Source organism: Cinclus cinclus, chromosome 19 (genome assembly GCF_963662255.1).
Source record: "Cinclus cinclus chromosome 19, bCinCin1.1, whole genome shotgun sequence".
NCBI lineage: Eukaryota > Metazoa > Chordata > Aves > Passeriformes > Cinclidae > Cinclus > Cinclus cinclus.
This window is the reverse complement of record NC_085064.1, coordinates 4,425,270-4,441,580: the sequence shown is the minus strand read 5'-3', so window position 1 is coordinate 4,441,580 and position 16,311 is coordinate 4,425,270. Positions and strand designations below refer to the sequence as shown.

At 45.3% G+C, this 16,311-nt stretch overlaps 2 protein-coding genes across 2 annotated transcripts in view; one reads left to right on the top strand and one right to left on the bottom strand.

Moving 5' to 3' along the window:
• Nucleotides 1-3,209: 3,209 nt before the first annotated feature.
• TTF1 (transcription termination factor 1) lies at nucleotides 3,210-12,725 on the bottom strand. The gene is made up of 12 exons (XM_062505646.1): nucleotides 12,410-12,725; nucleotides 12,029-12,100; nucleotides 10,991-11,850; nucleotides 9,940-10,193; nucleotides 9,414-9,599; nucleotides 8,244-8,322; nucleotides 7,835-7,965; nucleotides 7,110-7,338; nucleotides 5,984-6,073; nucleotides 5,699-5,764; nucleotides 5,226-5,311; nucleotides 3,210-4,831 (listed from the first exon to the last, which is right to left on the bottom strand). The coding sequence occupies exons 3-12, from the start codon at nucleotides 11,839-11,841 to the stop codon at nucleotides 4,650-4,652; spliced, it is 2,154 nt and encodes a 717-aa protein (XP_062361630.1). The 5' UTR covers nucleotides 11,842-11,850; nucleotides 12,029-12,100; nucleotides 12,410-12,725; the 3' UTR covers nucleotides 3,210-4,649.
• Nucleotides 12,726-13,180: 455 nt separating this feature from the next.
• CFAP77 (cilia and flagella associated protein 77) overlaps nucleotides 13,181-16,311 on the top strand; it is a 57,878-nt gene continuing 54,747 nt past the window's right edge. The window contains exon 1 of the mRNA XM_062505647.1: nucleotides 13,181-13,306. Coding sequence (XP_062361631.1) covers nucleotides 13,181-13,306 — 126 coding nt within the window. The remainder of the gene's footprint in view (nucleotides 13,307-16,311) is intronic.

The window sequence follows — 16,311 nt, the reverse complement described above, 5'->3', positions numbered from 1 at the left end:
ACCGAATCCAACCTGTGACCAAACACCACCTTGTCACCCAGGCCACAGCACTGAGTGCCACATCCAGCTGAACACCTCCAGGGATGGTGACCCCACATCTGCCTTGGGCAGCCCATTCCAACACTCAAATATTTAACAACTCCTCCAGTGAAGGAATTTCTCCTGATGCCCAGCCTGAACATTCCCTGGCACTGCTTGAGGCTCTGCCCTCTCCTGCCACTCACTCCGGGAAAAGAGGCAAATTCTCACCAACTATAATCTTCCTCCAGGTAGTAGAACAGCAGAAATCTGTTCAGCTCACACTCAAGAACTACTTTGGTGTTTAGGCTAACAGCTGCATTAACGCATTTCACCAAGCACGTATGGTTTGCAAGAGAATCCCTTCTGTCATTCAAACGCGGACGAGACAATGTTTGTTTCGCTTTTCACTCAGAAAAGGCGTAAATATTGACCTATGCCCCTTAAGCGAGAAAATCGCTTAAAGGAGCGTGGGCGGGCTCACGAACGAACCCCAGCGGCGAGCAGCACCGTGCCCTGTAATGCTGCTACCGACACCCCGCACCGGCTGCGGAGCCTCGGCACCCGCGCACGGAACGCCCGAGCACCCAAAACTTTCGATTTCGCGGTTGGAGCCACGGTAGCCGCGCCGGTGCCGGCCCCACCGCAACCCCAACACGAACCCCAAGCCCTGGAGCACCCCGACAGCTCCACCCGAGCGCCCCGCTCGCCTCAGCCGCCCTGCCCGGTGCCCTCCGTCCCTTCCCGCCAAGCGGGACCGGGCCTGGCGGGGCAGCACCTGCCCTGAGGCGGCGTGAGGAACCGACACAAAGGGAGCCCGCGGTAGGAGCGCGGGCTCCGCAGGGTGCAGCACAAGCTCCAGCGCGGTGCCGGGCGAACGGGCGGTCCCTCCGCTCGTCGCTCACCTCACGCCGCTCCCGCAGGTCCCTCGGTCCGCCCGGTCCGGTCCGGTCCGGCCCTCCCGGCGCTGCCGCCCTGAGGCCGCGGCGCTGCCCGCGCTTCCGGACGCGGCCGGAAGTGGGCGCTCGCTGCCTCCCGCGGGAGGAGCCTTAAAGGGCCAGCACAGCCCCCGGGTAGGGGAAACTGAGGCACGGGGCTGGGCCTGCAGCTTGGGCGGCGACGCTCGAAAAGATTGGCTGGAAATAAAACCCCATGGACCGGTGTCTGTGGAGCAGGTATTTGTTTATTGCAGTGCTGGAGGTAGGGGGGATTTCTCCACATCACTTACCCACCTTTGTCAAGTGCTGTGGGGTTTTTTTTTATGCAGTAAGTATTCCTTGATGTTGCTGTGTCATTAGAGCATCATCATATATGTGCTGGAGATATTTTGCATAATGTTATCTCATGGTTATAAATAGTTCTGTATTGTTCTTGTGCCTCCCCAATTTAGGTGGTCTTGGGGGTCTTCTTCGCATCTGAACTTTTCAACTTTGTTCTCAGAGTATGCACAGTTATTGTGTTCCTCAGTCTTTCTGGATCTAACCAGTCTAAATTCTTCATTTTGTGGCTAATTTGCTTTACATTTGCTAATTTCTCATTAGTACATCCTGCTGCTTCCCAGTGAAAATATTTTCACTATAATAAGTGTAAATGCTTTCACTTGATACAGTCCTTTTGGCTTCTGAGTTTGTACTTGATATTTATCTTCAAATCCATAGTTGTTACAACCATTGTCGTGGATGCTGTCACAAACCAAGGAACCTGAAGATGATGGGTGTGGATTTCTGTCCCGTGTCTGTGCCTTCATTACCTTTTGGTTCCAGGACGTCCTTTTCCGTATTTCTCTTTTCAGGATGCTGTAGACTAACCAAATCACTAAGAACATAATTAGTAAGATTATCAAACTCTCATGATAGATTTAATCCATGAACTCACATTCCATCCTAACCCTTTGAAGATTTTGTCTAACCAGCTCATAGTCAAGTCCTTTTGTTCTTCTTGTGCCTCATACTCTATTTGTTTCAACTGATTGATATAATATTCTACATCTGCAGTTACATTTGGGATGTGGGTGCAGCAATGATCAATTTGTCCTTTTAAAAATCTTCACACCCCGTGCTCTTTCAGGAGTAACATATCTAAGGCCAATCAATTTTGTGAAGTCATTTTTGTGGTGGCTTGTAATTGCATGTTTAGTTCTTTAAATCCTTCCTGGCTGACTCTTGCTAAGTCTATCTACTTGACCTGTCTAGTTTATACATCATTTCTCTTTTTCACTAGTTTGCTACAGGACCCACCCAAATTTCACTCCAGTAGAGGGCTCTTGCCAAGGTTCATCTTGATTTAGAACTTCTTGTCTCGTTCTTATCTGCAGAAGTTCGTGTTTTCCATTAAATGGGAATTTTTTTCCAAATTGGACATAAAGTAGGAAGGCTCAGGGTAATTTCTTTTGCTTTTCTGTCTACAGGCAGATGTATTGTCCAGGTACCATCACTTGTTGCCCATAAAAATTGTCCTGGACTTCCTTGGGTAGTTTCTGGGAGGCAGTAACAGGAGGAGGTCATGGCCTGAGGTGACCCTTCAAGCTGGAATGCTCCTGGCTCACAGACAAGGGAGTGAAAGTGCCTTGGACAATCATTTTTGAAAGGTGATTTTGAAACCCAAACATGCCAGATAATGAGAGCAGAGAACAAGATAGCAGAGCTAAAACAAAGGCACCTATCTTGTCTGTACTGCTGATTAAAGGCACCAATTTCACCCTAATAACTCTGAATTGCAGCTGGACTGCAGGCCATGTAAACAGGGAGCCTCTCAAGGTTTGGGATCCCCTACCTGAGCCCCACCCTGCCCCAGGGCAAGAGATCCCTTGCTCACACCCGACCCTTGCTCAGTGACTGAGAGCAGCTGAATTAGTAATGAAATAATGAAATACCTCTGATTCATGGGGCTACTCATTCTTAATGATGAACTTCACATACATAAAGCACTGATCAGGTCTGGCACTAAGCCTGGATCCTGGAGGAAGGGGGGCCATATTCTGAACTTCAGAAGCCAACTGGAGGGCCTTTCTCACCCTTTGGGTCTCCAAAACTCTTTGTGAATCACTAACTTGATTTTAACTCAGTTTTCCTTTGTATGTTTCTTCCATGCAGTCATTAATAAGGTGAACTTCACCATCAAACTTACTGAACCTTAGTAAACTACTGTTCAAACTTTATTAAATTCCATCAAGTTTATTGAACTCTGTCAAATTATTCTTTTTGCTCAATAAAACAGTGCTGTTTCTCTCTTTAGAGCAAGGTGCATTCTACTGAGCCACAAGAGTTTTCTTTTAAAGCAAAAAATAATATAAGTTTCATCATGGAGGTAGAAGTTTATTTCTGCAAGATCTACTCTACAAATTCTACAACCAGGCATCATTTCAGAATCTCCATTTTCCAGGGAAAAAAATACCCTTGAAAAACACAAACTTCTTAGGTTCAGCAATTCAAGTTTTTCAGCTTTTAACCTTCAAACCCAGGAAACAAACACAAAGATCTAAATAGAAGTGGTGTTTCCATCTCTTGGCTGGAAAACTTTACACTCAAAGCAGTGGCTGATTGCAGGGGAGGTCCTGCCTGTCTCACAAAAATCCCAGTCACTAAAGCCAGACAGTTAAACATGGAAAGTTCTCCTTTAAAATCCCTTGCTATGAGTCAACTTCCAGACCCTCCAACAAAGCCTTTAGTTCAAGCTATTGAAATTTCTGAATTTTCAGTGATGATTACTAAAACTGAAAAGGGAAATTGTCACTTATCATAATGACCCTCAAAGATCAGGGACTGAGTCTTCTTCCATTACTGTCTAGTACAGAATATGGGAAATATATAAAAGCCATACAAAGACTTAACACTGTAAGATATTTTACATTCATTCAGTTAATTTACAAATAATCACTTCAGGCAGAGAGTCAAAAGTATAATACAAAACATGAGTACAACCTCCATCTTATTGCTTTATTTTCTTACTAAAATGTAGAAATTCTCCTTGGCAAAATAAAAATATAAATGTATGCATATGTATATATATACACTTTTTTGTCTCTGTATTCCAAATATTAATTATAACATTTAAAATTATTTGTTTTAGCTTGCATGAAATGATGAATAGTAATGGAGAAAAGTCGTTTTTCTCTAGAAGGATTGACAAAGTGTAAGTCTACATCAAAAATAAAATCAGTTGCTTTTAAGAATAAGCTACCTGTTTAAAAAAAAAAAACCAACTCAAACGTTGTGCTGTTTTCATCAACACAGTCTCAAGATTGGCCTATTACAGAGATTTAAAAGCAAACTGAAAACCTTTTCCCAATACCAGGAATTTAAAAAAATAAAGTTCTGAAAACCAAGTTCACTCATAGAGGGAAAAGAGAAGCTTTCAGCTCCACAGGAAAAAATGGTAATTTGAGACATTTAGAGAGCAACTTGGATGCTTACATGAGAACTTTTAAAACCAGAGCTAAATTAAATAAAAGGTGGCATAAAAGCTGAGTATAACTCAATCTTCAAGATGAAACAAGACAATCAGAGGTGCCTATCCCGACTTTTCCCATTATCAACACCCTGGGTACTTGCAGGTGGTGAGGTACACCTACTTTGAACCAGACCCATTTCCAGTTAAATATGCAAATTAGGCATTGCTTTTAGGACAATCAATTAATCACTCTCCTCACAAATGCCTTTTGACTCGTCACTGGAGTCAAAAATGTCACTGAATCTGAAAACCTGCTGCTGCTGACTGGCTGCTGACTTGCCAAAACTGTGGCGTTTCCCCTCTTCTTTTCTTAACTTTTCTTCAAGTTCTGGGAGCTTCTTTTCATACAGATACTCAATAATTTCTATGAGAAAAAAAAAAAAAGAAGTAGTTTTAACTGGATCTGTAAAGGAACAGCATCTCACAGACAGAAATTATGCTGTCAGTGTTGAAGGCACCAAATTTCTGTGTTGTTCTGATCACAGGGGCTGCAGGGAGATCAAACATAACGCAAGCACGCAAAGAAAAATTTAAGTCCACAGTCTTAAATCTTCTCAAGCCAAGGTATTAAAAAGAACAGGTTCATAAGCACTTGCACAAAGAGGACATTGAAAGTTATTAAAAAAAAAAAAAGTTTAGTAAAGTAAGTATAAAGCCTAAGATTTTAGCCAGTTAGGAAAAAACTGAACCAGAATATGTATCCTCTGAGATTCAAGCCAAAGCCTTAAGGAGTACATACAAACAGCTGGAATACTGACCAGAAAAAGTCTTTCTTTTCCATAAAGGGACAGAGGACACTTTTAGCCTATAAAACTTTGATTGAACATAGGCTCTAGGAACATCTCTGCAAAGAGAAGAGTTCAAAGAATTAGTGGTGCAAGGAACTACCATAAAGCTTCATTGTTATTGACCTATCCATTCCTGACAGTGATGCCAGTCAAACCCTAGATTAGATTTAGGCAAAAAGAGGGAATTCAAATAATAATTAACCCACAATATCAAGTCATATTTTTTCCCAGTAGCTGATTAACATCTGAAAGCACAAATACACAACACTCCAGTATTTGGAATGCTAAGGGTTTCAGATCTTGGCTTCCTGCTCAGTGCTATGCCAGGGTATGCAACTGTAATGTTTCCAAACTGAACATTTCCTACAGTTCTAAAGGTATCAGAACTTTGATTCATCTGCTTTAACTATCCTTTGTATCCCAGAAAAGAGGGAAAGGTTTACCCAATAGCACTACTGAGTTCATCCCAGTTTACTTCAGTGGCATCCTCTGCTTTTGTTTCATACAACCTGTGAATGTAAGACAGAAACAGTTTGCAGGCAGAACTTAAGATATAATTCAGTGCTCCCAGCTACCCCAGTCAGAAATTACAGGACATCTTGTCCAGAGAAAGAATGATTACAAAACATTTATCAAGCTGCAAGCAGGCTGTTGTCACCCTGCAAACTTTTATAAACACAGCTCAAACAATGGGAGATACAAAAACATCCCAGTGCTCAGAACTGTACCTTTTAATCAGATTGATCTTGGCCCGTAATCCATTGGTCCCTCTGTACAACTGCTGCCCTCTGGTCAACTTGCTTGTTAAAATTGAATTCCTTTGAAAACACACAAAAAGAGGCTTCTGTAATTTCAAGAAATTCCAAGCATCGAGATGCTGCTGCTGTCCCAGAGAGGCAGTGTTCTGCCAAGTGACAGGGGGGGTTGAAAGGACAGAATCATCAATGGAAAGAATTGTCCTATTTTACTATGAATATCAAGGCAACAAAAAAGTAAAATGATACATTCAATAAAACTACACACATGGCTTTAGCAACAAGCAAAAATAAGCAAGGGAATGCACTAAGCATTACTACATGAGAGAAAGGATAGTGATTGAGAAAGCTGCATCACCAATTGCCTCAGTATTTTACCATCATCCAGATCCTGTTGCTGGGGAGCCCCATTTCACAGCCAGGACTGGAGAACCCTTCCCAGCAACTGGGAAATGCTACACAGTGTGTCCACCCCTAGGTGAGCTCTCCAAATTCTCCCCAGAAGTGGGTCCAGCTTTTAAAGGCCCCAGATCAGCAAATCAAAGTGACTTGATTATATTTTTAGCACAGAAACACCTGGATCTGATGCCACACTTCCCAACCAGCAGGGGCCAGGGCTTGGCCAGGGCCCAGGCCTTGCCTGGGAGGGTTTCCCCTAAAATACCTACAAACAAGCTGCTATTCCTGTTGGATGGGAAAGTTCCTTAAAATCATACATTTCTTCCAGATAACTACACAAGGTTATGTGAAAGTTTCTGAAGCGGCTGGTTTGGTGTTAAACAGCATTAAGAGTCTCAATCATCTATTTTAGCTAAATAATACTGCTGGGGTTAGTCACAAGGCCCAGAGTTCATCATGTAAATCAACTCAGATGCTCAGCACACCAGGCAGAAATCAGGCTTTGCTATCACAGCAAACAGAAAACCTGCCACAGCTAGCAAAGAGTTACTTGTCTCAGACATGTCTGCAATGCCTTTCCTGTGCTCTCCAATCTCTTACCTATCCTATCAAAGCATCACCACGGCACAAAACACAGGTTTTGCAGAATAAATTCACCCCAGAACACATGTTACTATCTCAGTTTAGTCCAAGCCCTCACCATTTCTGTTTGCACTGTCTCCAGTATCGACTTCCCACTTTGCTTTCAATCTCAGTCCATGGCAGCGCCTGGTACAGCTTCTCACGGTCAATCCACAGATCTGTATCTGACTGTTCCAGTGACAAAGGAGAATCTGCATTTTCTGTTTTCAGTTTTCTCCTCAGCACCTCCTTCACCGCATTCATTAACTTCTGGGTCTCTTCCTTTGTCCAAGGACCATAGTTAATAGCTAAAAGTCAAAATCCACCAGGTTAAGGTATAATTAATCATAAATGATTAGGGGGGAAAGGAAAAAAGAGCAAATGTTTCACTTTGCATGATTTTTATTTGTAGTACTATCTTCTCACCACATGTCCTACAAACTCTTCTGCATACCAGACTTGAGAGCTCAGCCTAAACACTAAAGAACAGTCTGATCCCCAGATTTTATCTTTTTAAACCTGGCTGCCAAACTCCTTCTGCCCTCCCCATGAAATCATCTTTTTTAGATGTCAGTTTATAGTTATATTTGTTCCACTTTTTTTCCATTTTCTTTCAGAGATCTTTCTCATCCTTTCCACATGCAAATGCAATCAGTGGTGTGAAGAAGAGGACCACCACTACAAATTAATTAATTAATTAAAACCCCCATACTTGAAGGACTTTTTCCTTATGTTTAGGGTACCTACATCAAACTGTCCAAATAGCATTGCACAAAATAAACTGTTTTTCTTAGAATTACATACCTGACTTAATTTCAGAGAATTTCATAGCAACTGAGAGGTTAGACCGGGACATCAACTCAGAAATCTTCTTCCAATCATTGCCATGCAGAGCTTGATACTTCTTTAATTTTTCTTTTTCTTCCTTAGAATACCTGGTTGAGGAAATGGGCACAGCTTCAACTCTGAATTCAAACCATTTCAATCTCTTAAAGAGCTATAACATCTGCAGGTGATCAATGTTAATCATCACTATCACTTCAAGTCACATTTTAGAACAGAGGAAGCAATAAGGGAAAATGAACTAACAATTAAGTCATAGCAACTGGCACAAATGGGAGAGATGATCTTCATTTGAATCCATTTTTAATATACAAATAATCAACACAGACTGATATTAGCATTCAGCAATACTTTTAAAGTATTCCCTCACCTTCCTTTATAATTATTTGGGTCAAACATCTTCCTTGCTCGATAATATATCAGCCTCCAGGGCCGGGGTATGCCCTCAGCTGGAAGGTAAAGGATCACATTTAACAAACATTTCTAACAGTGCTGAGGCCAAAATGAAACAAACCCCAAAACCCAAGCCCACACATTTTCATGACTGTGCTGTCAACAATGGATTCTTTTCGCTCACCAGCTACAAACTGCATGGACTGGCTGTGCATTTGATCCAGGTGTGATTAAAATTTAACTGGCATGCTGAACACTCCCATTAAAAGGGAGACATGAGACAGCCACCAGGAGGCTGAGGAGACACTGGGTGCTTACAGACTGTTCCAACTGGGAAAAGGAGGCACTGGGGGCATCCAGCAAAAACCAAGTGGAGATCTCTGCTGAAGGGAAGATCCAAAGAGACCAATCCCTGGGAAGACACAACCACCACGGTCAACAGTGCCCTGGAGAGGGGACTGCAAGGCACACAACACTGATGAGACTTTCTGCCAAATCTTCCCAGCCCAGGAGCAAACTCCAGACTGGAATGAAAGTCAACATCAGGCAAATGTGCCAATGCAGAGGGAAGGATGGTGTGTGTGAAATAATCACACAGGAACAAATCTGTATTTGATCCCAGTATCCTGATCTGTGACAGGCTGCCCTTGCTCTGCCTTGCCCGAGATGATGTCACCAAACACAGAATAAAGCTCCTGGTGCACTGAGGAGATCCCCATGTCCTGGAAAACTGACATGGCTCAGTTTCTGCCACCCCCCTCAGTCCTGCCCCTGCTACCTATTTATGTGATCTAAGAGCAGGTGACAATTTCAGACAGGACTTAATCAATCACTCACAGCTGCCATTAGTAACTTCAACTATAGTTTAGCAAATAATGCACTTAAAGCCATAAAGCCCAAATGCAAGTCTGGAAGTCTTTACTGCTCTTGACCATGATTGATCTCTAAACTCTTCCTATTTGACACCAGGTCACAAGAACAGTGGACTGTGCAATTATCAACTATACCATGTCAGCAACTTCTTTTTTTACCAAATTTACCAACATCAGTGCTTTACAATAAAAATTATTTTACAATCACACGCCATGATATCACCAGGTTGCAGAATGTAACATTCAGCTGTCTGAGGATGAACTTAAATACTCACAGATTTTTTCACAAAAATGATGTTCTGTTTTTAGGCGATGGATGGTGTCTTTATCATCTGGATACCTCGAGGTAAACAAAAGTTTTTCAGCACTGTCTATTCCAGTAAGTGATAAAAACTCTTCAACATTTTTCTGGATTTGTTTATTTTCCTTCTGGGTAAATCTGCCAAACTTGACAGCAATACCTAAAACACAGAAAGGTTAAAAAAAAAACAAATCAACCCTCAAGTACTACCTCTTGTACATCTCAGGTTTTAGCTCAGGTATCAACAAATTCAGAGGGGAAAAGAGAAAACTGAGACAAAACCAGCTGGGAATCAGCAATTAACACACAAGTCTGGACTGAGATTTGCCAATGTGGAAGCAGATGCTACAAAACAGAGAAACAGCAAATATGTCAATGGAATGAAGTGAACCAGACTCTGTGGGTGCAACAGAAAAGACACAAGAAACTTTTCCCTCTGTCCAAACATTAGCACAGCTGCACAGTCCTTTCTCACTGTAAGAGGATTTCAGAGAGCTCACCCTGTTTTTTAAACTCCTTAAACCTTGTTAGGTCTCTTCCAGCCATTTTCTTGATTGAACCATCTGATATATTCTTGACATGAGGAATAAACTCTTCCAGTTCTTGTCTTGCAGTATCTAAATCCATGACTGAAGTCATAGCAATGTCCAGGCTTTCTTCACCATCCACACTCATCTCGTCAGAGGCTGCCAATTCAGCAAAGGAATTGTTCTGCTTCTTCTTCTTTTTATGTGATGCCGAGGCTTCTGGTGTCCTGTTATTAAAAAGAACAAAAAAACCAAAAAAGACCTGAAATAAAATACACCACTAGAGCTTCTAAACAGAGATTTTGTTAACACCTCTACCATTAAAAGAATGAACAGAACAAAAAATACTTCACACATCCACTGCCTTGCATTTCTAACCTTTTAACATAATTTAATAATAGTAGTTTATTACCAAATTTCTATACTTCAAATAATCAAGGAGCTTTCTGAAGTTCTGAAAATCCAAAAAACTCTCACACATGGGCATATTGAAGAAATAATGTTCTCTTGCTACCACTGGCACACAGATGATTTCTGTCTGTCTCTTAGTAGTGCTCCTGTTCTATGTTTTAGACACTGTAAAATCATCAAGAACTACTTACACAAGCATTTATTTGCACAGAATGTTCAATTGTTCAGCTGACCTTACTAGTTGCTTGGTTAAAATGCACATGTTCACTATAAATATCAAGTTTCACAAACAAAATCCTTTTCTTTTCCCCCCAAGTTTTCTTTTTTTACATGCAAATTGTTTGCACATAAATTATTTCCCTACCTATGTTTTTAAAGAGGAGAAAAGAGGCCACACTGAAGTATTCTTAAAAACTATTACTGGATCTCCACATGAAAACTGAGCTTTTAAAGTAGGTCTCTAATATCACAAATGCCATGTAAGTTCAAAGTTTTTCTTTAAAACACGCACAAAACAGAATGAACAAAAACCTGGAACCCAAGTAACATGAAGGAATGTATTTGGGGAGTGGAGGAAGGGGAAAAAAAAGCCACAAACAAAACCTGAACTTACATCACGTCAGACTCTGAAGGACTTTCTTCCATGACATAAGCACTGCTTTTATTTGCCTTTTTGGCATGTGCTGGAGTCTTTTTAGCTCGATCAGCTGCTTTACTGGGTGTAGAAAAATCAGCAGGAAGCTCCATGGAGACCTCAGTGACAGCAGAAGCAGCATCACAGCCTCCATCCTCACCTGCAGGTGAAGGCCACCCCCTGTGTCCCTTGCCCTGCTCCGAGGATGGCAGCAGTGGCTGCTCAGCTGCTCCCTCTGTGTCCTCCTGCACATCCTGGGCACTGCCCTCTCTCCTCTTCTTCTTCTTCTTTTTGGATTTCTCTTTGTGACCCTTGCTGTGTTCCTCAGAGGGAGACAGCTCACACGTCTCATCAGCTTCAGGCTGCTTTTCTTTCTTTTTCTTCTTGGGTTTTTTAAAATAAACGTAATCAGCAGCATGCTCCTGGCAGTCCTGACTGTTGTACTGGTTCACAAGGGCACAACTGACACTGCTGAGCTTGTCAGTGCTGTCCTGATCCTTCCTCTTGCTCTTCTTCCTCGGGACAGCAGCCGCTTCAGTCCCATTGCTGATTTCAGGTTTCACCCTCACAATGTAATTATCTATCAAAGCCTGCTGCTTCTCATCCTTTTTTTTCAGTTTTTTCTTCTTTTTCCTGTCCTTGCTGCCCTGTGCTGCTGCATCTTCAAACAGCACCAGGGAAGCATGGCTGAGCTCTGGATCTTCCACAATTTCAGCATTTTCATGTGTATTGCTGGACTCGCTGTGTTTCCTCTTCTTTTTCTTCTTCTTTTTCTTCTTCTTGACAAAATCCTGGACTTGAAAATCATCTGCATGTGCTTCGCCTTTCATTTTTTTTCTCTTAAGTAAAAGAGAGGAGTTTTATTGAAGTGTTGTTATTTATACATCATTTTTGTTTAAAACATACACCCCCCCAAAAAAAAACCAACAACAAAAAGCATAATACCCACCCAAAACTTTAACCGTTAAAAAGTCAATTTTATCTTGACTCTTCAATCCAGTGAGTTTTGTAACGTACCTAGGAAAAGCTGATGCCTTTTTTGTCAAACAGATGTGCATCACAGCTGTCCCCAGCCTCCAAAGTGCCTTCCTACAACAACAAAATACGCTCCAGTAAGTTTAATAACTATCAGCTTTGATTTTAAATAACTAAGCAACATCTATTATGTTCAACTCAGCTTTCAGCACTGAAAAAACAGCAAGCTAAAAGCAACAAAGAGATAGGAAACTCACCAGCAAAAACCCCAAAATTTCTAATTAGAAGTTTCTTGACAGGCCGAGCTCAGCCCTGCCGGCTCTGTCCCAGGACAGGACAATTCCTACAGAATTCAGCAACACAGAGGACGCAGGAAGCATTTTTAAGCACATTTTCTACATCCAGCACATACAAAAGACTCACTACGCAGCAGCCTCGAATTTCGCATGCCCAGGGTAATTCGCACCGCCAGCCGGTCCCGGGTATGCCCTCCGCACCACCGCGTGGAACGAGCGGCCCCGAAGGCTCTGTGGAGCTCAAACCACAGCTCGCCTCTAGGCCCAGATACCGATAAACCCCGGCTGAGCACGGGCGTGCGGCCGGGCCAGACCCCGCCGCTCAGGGACTACCGAAGGGGACTCCCAGCGAACCCACAGAGCTCTCGGCAGCCCCGAGCGGTGAGGAACCCGCAGCCCTCTCAAACCCTTGACGTTCCCGTTCCCGTTCCCGTTCCCGCCGGGCTTCCACTGCCTCCACGCGGTGTCCACCCGCACCGCAAACCGCCGCGCCCCACCCCCGGCCCATCCGTTCCCCTTGTTCATCCGTTCCCCCGGCGGAAGCGGCCCCAGCCGGACCCATGAGAACGGCGCACCGCCTGTTGCCTGGAGACGGACGCCACCGCGCGCGCCGCGAGTTGGGTGGGAGAACCCCGGGACCGGCACCGGGGCCGTGCAGAGACCCCCGGGATCGGGACCGGGACCGGCACCGGGGCCGTGCAGAGACCCCCGGGATCGGGACCGGGACCGGGCACCGGGGCCGTGCAGAGACCCCTCGGGATCGGAATCGGGATCGGGACCAGCACCGCCGAGAGCGTCCCGGCACCGGGACAGCCGAGATTCTCCCCCCGTCCCCGGTACCAGGACCAGGGCTGGGAGTGCCGAGAGACCCCCGGCCCTGGACCGAACCCCCCGTGCCATGGCAGGCGGCAGAGCGGGGCCCCGGCGGCGGCCGATGACCTTGGCCGAGGCAGGCCCGGGCACGGAGAACGAGAGGGTGGGTTTGGTCCGGCTCAGCATGCTGCGCAACCCGCTCATCCTCAAGGTGAGCCCCGCGACCCCAGTGACCCCCTCTCCCTCCGACCCCGAGCCCTGCCCGGGCACGGCCAGCTCCCATCCCATCACCATGGCCAGCTCCCGTCCCAAGGCCATGTCCAACCCCCTCCCACGGCCATCGCCAGCTCCCGTCCCATCACCATGGCCACCCCAACATCCCATGGCCATGGCCACCTCCCATCCCACGACCAATGGGACCCCAAGGGTGGCGGGGGGGTCACAGTCTCCGTGGGCAGCTCCACAGCAGAAAGGTTTCCCCTTAAAATGGTTAAAACCAGTTCCCCCTCCCAGCTGATTTATATGACAAGGAATTTGTGTTTCCCTGCTGCTCCTTCACAAGCGTGGTCGTGTTTTAAACACCCGGCGGTCCCCAGCTGGTGATGGGCACAGAGCAGGATGGATTCTCCCTGCGAGGGTTTTCCCAAGTCGTAAATCCTGAGATTTGGGAAGCACTCGGGGGCAGGGACCGACAGGCCATTGCGGCTGCTCTCCATCCCCAGATCCAGCAGAGGGGTCCGGGGGAGAGGTTCACACAAAATGTATCCACCTAAATTGTCACCAGACTTGGAAAGGGTCGCCCCGGAAGGTTTGGAGTCACCGTTCCCGGAGGAGTCCAAGGAATTCCTGGACCTGGCACTCGGCGCTCTGCGCTGGGTGACAAGGTGGTGATCGGTCACAGGTCGGACTCGATGATTTTGGAGATCTTTTCCACCCTAAGTGATTCTGTGGCTCTGTAATTAAGATTTTTAGACCTGCTGTGGGTGTTCTGGTCCCTTTCCTAAACTCCTGGCACTTCTCCGATTGTTAATCCCACTCCTACCCCTGCCCTGCGCACCGGCTGAGCTCGGGGCGCGGCTCGGGAAGTTGGAAACGTCTCGCTTGGGTTGATCCCTTCTCCTCCACACCCACACCCGCAGCCAGCCTCGCTTCAACCCCCGCCTCTCCCGGAGCAGCGGCTGAAATGCAACTCCCTTCCCCTGGATGGCACTCGCAGAACGGCTTCGTGCCCGAACCGGCGCTCCCAGCCGGGCACCGAGCCCCGAGCCCTCCTCCGGGGCATCTCCCGCAGCCGGCACCGAGCGCTTGGAGCGGCTGCTCTTTGCCCTTCTCCTGCCAGGACAGCCTCTCCTGCTCCCATGCCTTCTTTCCCCGCTTAAACCCCGGTTTTCCAGCCAGAGTTCGGATCTTCGGCTCCCTCAGTAATCGCACCTTGCACAGGCAGGCTTGGAAGTCGTCAGTGAAATTTGGGAGTTTGGAGTGTCACGGGGAATTTGAGACTTTGCAGTGTTGAATTCTTTTGGTTTCTTATGAAACTTTAAAAAATCTATTGGGAAATTTTGTCAGGCATAAAAAAAAAAAAAGCAGGCTCTGAGTCAGAGCTCAAAAGCGGCTTCACTTATTCAAATCCACAACTTCTACTTTCTTTCTTTCTTTCTTTCTTTTCTCTGGAACCCCTAAGTTTGAAGGGAAGGAAAACGCTTGCAGAGCATCCTGGTACTGGGAATTCTGAGCAATTTTAAATCGTGGGGTGTTTTAATAAATTAAGACAATCTGGATTTCGGCAATCTGGCCTGGTGAAGTTAAACTTTGAGTAAGTTTTGGAAGAGAAAGGCAGTGTTCAGTTTTAGTCTTCTGGACAATTTCTGTTTTCTCAAGGCTTCCTCACAGGAGGGTGTCTGCTGGTAGGGATGTGAGGAGATTTGCATCCACCTGATGCAATCCTTGAGCATGGAGTAAGCAGGGTGTGTAACAGAGATGCTTTTACTCTTGGAACCAGCAGTAACTGCACTTCCATAGTAGGTTCTGCTGTGGAGTTTGTGCAGCAAGCAACTGCCCCCCTGCCAGCTGCCTTCCCACACTGCCCCAGGGAGTGCTGAATTCACCAGCGTGTCCCTCTCTGCTGGGAGGTGACAGGCTGGCGTGGCAGTTTGCTGGATAAACGCTGGCACTTGGCACTGCACGCACCAGTGGTGACACAGGGACAGCATCAGCCCTCTGCTCTTCCTCCTCCTCCTGCTTCCAGCCCTGGGGACCAAGCACTCTGGAGAGGACAGCCAGCAGGTCCCAGCTCTCATGCTGAAACTGAAGGTCACAAAGATGGTTTAGTAGGAAAGGACAAAAGGTTTGGAGGCAACTGCAGTTTGGATGAGTGCTGCTGGCAGCCGAGGGAGGGCATGAGGAACACACAGCTCCAGCAGCTGCCAGGGAGGTTCTCTGAGCAGCAAATACACAAGAACCTGAGGCCAGTGGAGATGGATGGGGCACTTAGTCCCTGATCCTCCTCCAAATAGCACTTAGACCCCAAAACCCTGGTGAAAGTGTGACAAATCTCTTACTTTGCAGCAGCCAGAGGACATCCTTCTTTCTCTTTCAGTTTTTTTTTTATATATATTCTAAATATGGTATCACATATCCAAACAAAATCCCAGCTCAGACTGTTTCTGGTTGAGCCTCCTGCCTCAGCTCTGCCCAGCCCCAGCCTCCCCACACACTCTGGCTATGACAGATTAAAACCATCATCCTCTCACTTAAAGATTTCTAGGGATGAATTCTCTGTTTCTCTGGTAGAATGTATGGTGTGTTTTAATTAATCAAGGAGTTCATTTGGTTATCAATATATATTTGCTTGCAGCATAAAACTGAGGAAAGCATTTCATCTACAGCTGCCAGTAAAAATCTGAGCAAAGCATTTTTGGTCTGTTTTCACAGTAAAAGCCTTAGCCAAGCACTTTTCTAGTACAAACTTACTGAAAACTCCTGTGTCACAAAAATAAACCAGTTCTGGGCAGGAAATAAGAGTTTACCACACTTAACCCATGGCAAGCTCAACACATACTTCAGAAATAGTGACCCACAACAGTTTGGTTACATTTAGATTAACATCTTCTGCATAATATGATATAATTAAGTTCAGCATATCGCTGACAAAGTCATTGTCACCATCGAGGAGCTGGATTTACCTTCCTTGATGTGTGAAGGTAAATGGGAAATTTA

Bases quoted from the DNA above. Each gene is read 5' to 3' on its own strand.
- TTF1 (XM_062505646.1), bottom strand. From the start codon at position 11,841: ATGAAAGGCGAAGCACATGCAGATGATTTTCAAGTCCAGGATTTTGTC. The intron at 8,323-9,413 runs GTGAGTATTTAA...TTTACCTTCCAG, and splicing joins TCATTTTTGTGAAAAAATCT to CTGAGGGCATACCCCGGCCC. The intron at 5,765-5,983 runs GTACAGTTCTGA...TTACATTCACAG, and splicing joins AAGATCAATCTGATTAAAAG to GTTGTATGAAACAAAAGCAG.